The sequence below is a fragment of the Prionailurus viverrinus genome, chromosome D1, assembly GCF_022837055.1.
Source record: "Prionailurus viverrinus isolate Anna chromosome D1, UM_Priviv_1.0, whole genome shotgun sequence".
Classification (NCBI taxonomy): Eukaryota; Metazoa; Chordata; class Mammalia; order Carnivora; family Felidae; genus Prionailurus; species Prionailurus viverrinus.
In genome coordinates, this window is record NC_062570.1 from 99,901,249 (window position 1) to 99,910,088 (window position 8,840).

The following is an 8,840-nucleotide window of genomic DNA, read 5'->3' on the forward strand; positions in this document are numbered from 1 at the left end:
GGGAACTTAGCTCAGCACTTGCCAAGCCAAACCACTTGGCCAGTTTCACAGGTGCAGCTTACTAGACGATCTTTATCTAGGTTTGTACTATTTACACGTATGAGTCAGTTCATTATTTCTTGCAGGTGTATCTTAAGAATACCTACACGCATTTAACTAACCCCTGAATAAACTCTATAGATGTTTCATTATGTTAACAGCTTATATAATATTATGGAGGACCACTGGTATAGTACCCTTATTGTAGCTATACCTTGGATGCAGTTAGACTAACTGATGGGACAGCACTTTGAGCAATCCCAGGCTTTCCTAAAATTTTTCACGGCCCAACTTGCATAGGCAAAACCGAAGCGTTGGCGCCCTCTGGTGGCAGACTGGTTCTTAGAGTCCAATAAGCTTCTCAACTAGAAACGGGCAGGTATTATGAGCACAGAAGCCACAGGATAATAAACATGGCACATTTTCCTAGATCATCTTTACTGAAGATTTTTTTGGGGAGGGGGGAGTGGGTAATGCAAAAACATTTTCATATTAAAACAAATGCATATAATATTGAATAGAATATAAAATTTACATTACTTCTTGCAACAAAGTAAGAGACATCAAAGACATTTCAAGGTAGGCTACTCATGAACTTCAGGCTGTATTCCTAAACCCTGAGGGAGGGAGGACACCCCTACATGCTCACACTAATATTATGGGCGCTGCTCTTTTGATAGAGAAGTCTGAGGAGCAGCAAATTAAGTGCTTGCTCATTTGGCAACATCCAGTGGATTACTTAAGTAGTGAAACCATATGCTTTCTCATTTTTTAGAGCATTTTAACCTGCTTTATAAAGGCCTGAGTAAATAGGAGTTTTATGCTTGAGTTGAAATTATTTCCTTCTAAAGTGTTTTTTTTCCTCCTATAAATGTTAACATGCTTAACTGAGGGTATGACATGCGAGATGGTCAACATCCTAAGAACCCTGCGGACTTAAGTCTGCGTTATCAGATAAGGAGTTATAAGTACACTTTCCAAGGGCATCATTAGGAATGAACAGTAAACTACTCACCTTCGGCAACAACAAAAAAGAAACAAAATTAAAGACTGAAGAAAATATTATAAGATTATAATCACATAGAAAAATTATATACAATGAAAATAATTTAGGGACTTCGGCAAAGACTTCTAAGAAAGGGGGCTACTGAAAAAAGGGGGGGCTACCGCTGCTGTATTTGCTTTTCATATTTTATATGATAACAATTTCTTTGGAGGGGGGAAAGAAGCCATTATGCTTCCTTTCCAAATCTTGTTTGTTCTCTGTAATTTTCCCTTTTTTTGTTGTTGGCAACAATTTATTACTTTGCAATAAGAAACTGAAGGAGTGGATACCCCTGTAGAGATTTTCCAAGGTAATTTAGCAATGGTCTTTTTTTTGAAGAATGAGAGGGTGAATCAAATGTGCTTAGAAGCAGATAATGAGAGGCAGATTCTGGTGGATGCTGAGGTTTTAGGGTCTGCTAAAGAAAAGGTATTCATAACCTCCCATATAGTTTACCTTATTAAATTTCTTAAGTTTTATAGAACTATTTCTTTCTTGAGAATGTACTCTACATTTTAAAAGCCTTAAAATTAAGACTCAAGTCACATGACCACCTGCCTATACCTTTAGGAAAATGCAACTTTTGTTTTCTAAGTAAGGAATCTGAGGCACAAACATCCCATTTCAGAATAGTAACTAAGGGGAACTCTCAGTGGTAAATTACGTAGTGCTGGGAAAAAGAACAAAAAAGGCAGACACCAAACACCTCCATTTTCCCAAGATTGATTATTAAAAAAGCGCGCCACACTGTATAGAAATCAATGTTCTCTCCCATAATTCTGTGCATCTGGGACTATAGAAATGTCACTGTCCCTGCCCCACATCTTCAAATTAACATTCTCAGGTCACAACAATAAGTCTTCCCAAAGGGGACCTTCCGGAAAAACAAGCTATTTCCTCGGCTCATATTTCCCTGGAAAAAAAAATAAAATAAAAACAAATAAAGTCTAGTGTGAACATGAGGTCAGCCAGTCCAAATCAGCAGAGAGATCCAACTGGACACGTTTCTGGAGACGTGACTAAAATGGCCAGGAAAGACTGGGCTATCACTGTACAGAGCAGCAACGTGCACTCTGACTCAAGCCGAGCTTTCGTGGAACTAACTTACAGTTTTGACATGCGGGTAAGGCAAGAATTTCTGACTTATTTCGACAGAATTCCCAGTTTGGATTCTGGCTCTGCCACTTGCCGGCTGGGTTATCAAATGAGTCAGTACATATAAAGTGCGGAAACAGTCCTACCACTCGCCAAGTGCTAGATTTTATTTACTTTTTAATGGAATGGTCAGGTCTCTATGGAGTACTTCTAAAATGTTACAATTAAAGTAATAACCTTAGGAGCTTAAGTGACTAGACTCAAGTTAGACTGGCTGCACACAGATCCCGCTCTCACAAATACAGACTCTATAACCTTGGGTTATATAATTAGTGTTATTTAATGATTCAAAGTCCCAGTTTCTTCAGATGGGAAGTGGGATGATAAAGAATGGTACCTATGTATCCTCCTCATATGGTTATTTTGAGAGTTGCACGAGCTGATACAGGCTCTCAGCACGATGCCTGATATATAGCAAATACCCCATCAAGATTGCTGCTCTTGTCCTAAGCACTTATGGGACTGACTGCTCCCTCGACAAGGTGTCTGATACCCTAATACATTTTCTATCTGCTTTCTTCCGACAGCAGGGGGTTAGTTAGAAAGCAGGGAAAGAAAGGCCATCTTTCCTTTAAATGGGGACCACGGTAAGAGACTGCCCACTAGAGAGTGTAAGACTCAGAACGGAACCCAGAACGTTCATGTTAGGTGTGTATGGCAATCATTCGTGTTCTAGCCTGGATTCACACAGGGCTTGCTGGGCTTGCACACTGGGCAAAAAGGCAGCTACAGTAGCACTTAAGCCTTTTTCATTCATAGTTTAGGCTGAGCTCTGTGAACAAAGGCCTTTCTCACACGCATTACAAGTGCCATAACAAAATGCAACAAAGAGCTTCCTCATACGCTATCTTCTACAATCCTCTAAAAAGTGCTTCCCGCTTAAAAACAGCTTTAAACTGATGGCCATTAAGCACACAGCCACGCATTTTGGTTCCTAATAAAGCTTTGGCCAGACTGATTGAGACCTGTGGTTGCAGATGACACACCTCACAATAACAAACCCAGAAACTGGAGTCTGGACAAAATCATTCTTTAAAAACACTCCACAAGTAAGAGGCCAGCTCCATCAACATCACTGTGACAAATAATGTCGTAAAACAAACAGCTTCTTGTTTCTCAGTTTCCTCTCTACTGTAGGAAAACACCTGAATATATAAGGAGATTGTGGGAAGTTACAAGAAAAAAGATGAGGTTGGAAAAAAATAACCTGAAATCGAGGCCATCATTTTAACCACCAGGATAACTGTCTACCTGGACCCTACTTGTAATTTGAATGTGATCGCTCAAATGGCTTCCAGGTCACATCCAGAGATTCTCAATTCCTCATTACAGCACATTTTATGACTATGCTGGAGCAATACATGGAACACTGGAAAGGGTGCATTAATTGGTAGTTAAAGGGTAAGCTACAAAAATTAACCTGGGATTCCAGAGACGTTATTTAAGAAAACAAACAAAAACAAAATAAAAGAAAATAGAGAGGAGGGGTGATGAGGAAGGGAGGGAGGAATGGAAGGAGAGAGAGAGTAAGACACTAGTACCTCCTTCTGCAGCATGCACCAGCAATCTATCCAGGAAGTATATATTGGGGAGTAGGGAGGGCATCCACCAGCAAGCCTGAAACAGGGGAAAAAAAAAAAAAAAGATTAGCTATTCAAATTAACATTTACCAAGCGTTCTCTCAAGAGTTCAATAAATCTTTGTCAAAATACTCTCTTACCTAGAAAGTTCCCCAAGAGACAATTTTAGCTCTAATGAAACAAATATTCAGAAAGGGAAAAAAGAGCAAGCATCCCAAAAGGATTTTCCTCCCTCATATTTAGGTTTTGAAACAGCAAGGAAACAGAAACGTCAACCAATTAGGCATTTTCTAAAACATCTGGGTTTTCAATTTGTGAACAAATATAATTCTAGAACACAGCAATTATAAGCAGGGAAAGGAGACTTAAAAGCTAAGTGATGTTCAACAGAGGCTAAATATGGCAATGAATCTAAACAGTGGTGACTACATACTTTACTCAGATATAACCCGTATCTCTTCCTCCCTAAAAATCTGTCAGGGACAGTAATACCCTCAACTCATTCTTTTACTACGCTCTGGGTTAAGATGTGGCAGGTGCCCTACTGGGCACAAAACAACCAGAATGTGACGTGACAGGAAGTATGATAACTATGCTCGAATCTCCACACAGCTATCTATTTGATACCTTGTTTGAAAACAGTGACACGTCTAACGGCATATGGTGCCAGGCACTGCACTGGAACTGTCCTGACTTAAAGAAAGAGGCAAAACTCCTGCCCAATGCGGTCGTGACTCGGCGCCCAGAAGCTGGAAATCGGTGGTGTCCACCACCATACCCCCCCCATCCTTCTCAACCAACACAGTGAAAGGTTAAAAAACTTCCCATGAAAAAAAAGAAAGAAACTTTCTATGGACCAAATCTCCTACTTTTCTTTCTTTAAAACTTCCTTTTTCCATGAAGTCCCTAGGAAAGAAACTTACTTTCTCCATGAAGCCCCTACAAGCTGCCACTCAACCCCTGACATATCCTTTGTAAGTTTCATTAAAAGGAAGATAAAGACTTCAAATAAAGGAAAGATATAGAAATAGAGTCATTTGACCACAAACCCACCTTTTCAGAAGAGGACCTGAACTACAGGGAAGGGAATATTATCTGTAAGTACTTGAGAGATATTCTAACAGAGGATATGAGACGGCTGCTTATAATCAAACATACATTGATGCCACCGCTGGTACATGGGGCATACAGGGAAAAGATTTAGGAAATCTAGTAACGGCATCAACTGTACTTTTCCTCCCCAAATTTCTCCCTGGACTGCTCTGCCGGGCAGGCATACAGGCAGCCAACTACTAGAATAAGAAATGCAGGGCACTTACCCACAGTTGTTGACAGCCATAAGATTAGAGACAAGCACAAAGGGATAGGTCAACATACTGGCAAAAAACTGTGAAGTGGTAAAAAGACAGCTAAGTTATTAGGTCATTCTGAATCTTTATTCTCTTCCTTCCTCTCCCTTAAAGCCCTAGCGCCACTGTGGGCAACACTCCACCACTAGCTTTGCTTTCTCAGTAGCTCACATTTTTGAGCCTGGAGATGCTTCCTCCTCTTAACATACCGATACATCCAACACTTTAACAAAAGGCCAGAAGGCATCTCGTACCGTGACAGAGTCCTCCTTCAAATAAAACTGAATTACATTATTTAAGAGAAAAAGTAAATGCAATCAAATACAATGAAGCATTTCAAAACACCCCTGAAGAAAGTAAGAAAACATGAGGTCCTTCCAAAAATGATGGAAGTTACTTCAGAAGTCAACTACTGGAAAACTCCACAGACTCAAGAGGGTGAAGTTGTCCGGTACAGGATCAGTGGGGTGCCGCGAGCAGCAGGCCTGAGACTTGGGGGCACGGTGGCACAGACCAAACCATGTGGGCTTGTTAATGCCGCTCCTGTGACAAGGGGACCCTGGGTCATTCTCACCTCTGAGAAACATTAATGAACTTGAGAGACATTCCTGTGAGACATCTGTGATGACACGACCCAGATGAAATTGAAAAGAAAACAAAACACAACTAGAAGGTTAAGGGGGTTTTAAAAAACTCACTCCTGTGACAGCTTGGGAATAACTCTTCATTTCATTCATGGTGGAAACCTAAAACAGGAATAAAGCCTTTTCAGAATAAGAAAATTAAGATGATGCTAACAGCTAATTGTCCCCACTCATATCAATATATTCGATCTCTAAATTTTTAGTTTCTTTGACAGCCTAAAAATTAATTTTGAGATGAAAACATAAAACACTGATTGTGACCATAAAAAGGCAGTGAACTAAATCATCAACTTGATTCAACATTAAGAGACAAATTTGCATTAGACTACGATGGCTTAGGAACAAATGTGATAGACCCAGGATTTAAAAAAAAAAAAAAGAAAAAAAAAGTAACCTTTTCTGATGTCCTAGAAATCCAATCCCTGGAAACTACATTTGTGGTACACCTGAGGGGACAAGTCACTACCTCTACATACACCCAGCTGTGCACCAGATGCTGCAGAGACAAGTCTCTGTACTCTAGAAGTGGACAGCGTGGATTCAGTCGTCCCTCTGTGTGTGTTCTATTTCCCACTATGCTATGGGGCTGCCTGTGCACAAAGAGGCCCGCAGCTTCCAGGAAAGGCTAATTCTCAAAACTTCCCAGGCTGAGGTTTCTAAAAAGCCCAAACCAGGAGTCCCATTAACACTTCAGATTAGATGAAACACCATTAATATGCTATAAAACTGTCCTGCTTTGCACTGCCCTCCAAAATTATGTACCAATACAGATGTGATCTCCTTGCAGCACAGAGACAGGGCTAGATTTCTTAGGCTGACTCAGCTATACCCTAAGGACTTTGTAGGTGCATCTTTTCATGGTAAATAGCATAGGTCATTCCATCAGCCTTTGAAAAGTTGACTGATAATGTTTAGCTATATAATGATGAGTCTGGCACGTAATAAAGTGCCACCTTACTTTATCTTTTTTTTTTTTTTTTTTTAAAGCAGGCTCCATGCCAAATGTGAGGCTTGAACTCAAAACCCCAAGTCACATGCTGTACAGACTAAGCCAGCCAGGTGACCCACCACCTTACTTTAAAGCTACCCAAGCTGCCCAGTGAAAACAATAAAGTCAGCACCAGCACATCTCATCAAGATCACAACCTACCCCACTGTCCAGTGCATAGGTATTGACGAGGTAGGCCAGTGAGTTACAGAGCCACAAAGAAATGATGTCACCTAGGAGGCGAGGAATAAGACCCCTACATGAAAAACAATAAAAATAAGAGCCAAAAAATGTGATCAGTAAAAAGATAATCCACTCAATACAAACACTTCTCAAAGACAGATTTTAAAGTCTTCTAGAGAACTGAAAAGACACTGACCGCCAGAATCTAGTCCTAACTAGTTCATTCTACGTAATGTAACTATACTAGAGGCTAATCTCTAATGACTTTCCCATTTTCCCTTTTTTTTTTTTTTTTAAAGGAGGCTCCACGCTGGGCATGGAGCCCAACACAGGGCTTGAACTCACGACCCTGAGATCAAGACCTGAGCTGAGATCAAGACTGAGACACTTAATGGATTGAGCCACCCAAGCAACCCAATTTCCATTTTTCAAATGCAGACCAGCTATACATCCTGGAGCTCTGGCCAATGGTTCATCTTACTATCAATAACTATAAGCAAGAGGGGACAAAAATGTGCCTGCTTCAAAGAAGAGACTTAAATATAGTTTTGGCTTGGGAATGCAAGCTGCTGCAGCCACTCTGGAAAACAGTATGGAGGTTCCGCAAGAAACTAAAAATAGAACTACCCTACGACCCAGCAATTGCACTACTAGGTATTTATCCAAAGAATACAGGTGTGCTGTTTCGAAGGGACACATGCACCCTAATGTTTATAGCAGCACTAACAACAATAGCCAAAGTATGGAAAGAGTCCAAATGTCCATCGATGGATGAATGGATAAAGAAGACGTGGGATATATATACAATGGAGTATCACTCGGCAATCAAAAAGAATGAAATCTTGCCATTTGCAACTATGTGGATGGAACTGGAGGGTATTATGCTAAGTGAAATTAGTCAGTCAGAGAAAGACAAAAATCATATGACTTCACTCATATGAGGGCTTTAAGAGAAAAAACAGATGAACAGAAGGGAAGGGAAACAAAAATAATATAAAAACAGGGAGGGGGACAAAACAGAAGAGACTCATAAATATGGAGAACAAACTGAGGGTTACTGGAGGGGTGGTGGGAGGGGGCACTAAGGAATCTACTCCTGAAATCATTGGTGCACTATATGCTAACTAATTTGGATATAACTAAAAAAAAAAAAAAAAAAAAAAAAGAATGTATGGGCGCCTGGGTGGCTCAGTCAGTTAAGCGTCCGACTTCAGCTCAGGTCACGATCTTGTGGTCCATTAGTTTGAGCCTCGCGTCGGGCTCTGTGCTGACAGTTCAGAGCCTGGAGCCTGCTTCAGATTCTGTGTCTCCCTCTCCCTCTGACCCTCCCCCTTCATGCTCTGTCTCTGTCTCAAAAATAAATAAACGTTAAAAAAAAATAATAAAAAAGAATGCATAATAAGTGATTAGGAATAAAAAACATGTAAATCATAATAAATGAATAATAATTTTAAAAATACATATAATTTTGGCTAAGGTATTTGATACTTAAATTTGACAGGGCCAAAAATGGCTACAAAATCACAAAACAAAACAAGAATGGCCCAGAGATAGATGAGGGATATCAAAAAACACATTCCCAGGGCCTGGGTGACCTAGGTGAGGCAGTATGCAATTGCGGGATGAACATTACCCCACAGACTGAAGACCGGGGTTCAAATGCCACTTCCACTACCTATCAGCTACGTGACCGGCAGCAAATGAAATTCCCAGAGCATCAACTTTTTTTCACCTCTATAATGAGAATAATAGTAACTACCCTGCCTATCTCCCAGGCGATTTGTTTGGTTTTACTTTTTTTTTTTTCTTTAAAGTAGGCTCTGTGCCCAACGTGGGGCTTGGAACTCACAACCTTGA

General features: G+C 40.4%; 1 protein-coding gene across 1 annotated transcript in view; it reads right to left on the minus strand.

Moving 5' to 3' along the window:
* Positions 1–6,988, minus strand: part of C1QTNF4 (C1q and TNF related 4) — a 28,003-nt gene extending 21,015 nt beyond the window's left edge. Inside the window, exons 1-4 of the mRNA XM_047824148.1 lie at positions 6,963–6,988; positions 5,867–5,914; positions 5,139–5,206; positions 3,781–3,856 (exon numbers count right to left, since the gene is read on the minus strand). Of these exons, the coding sequence (XP_047680104.1) occupies positions 3,781–3,844 (64 nt within the window). The 5' untranslated portion in view covers positions 3,845–3,856; positions 5,139–5,206; positions 5,867–5,914; positions 6,963–6,988. The remainder of the gene's footprint in view (positions 1–3,780; positions 3,857–5,138; positions 5,207–5,866; positions 5,915–6,962) is intronic.
* Between the last annotated feature and the right edge of the window lie 1,852 nt (positions 6,989–8,840).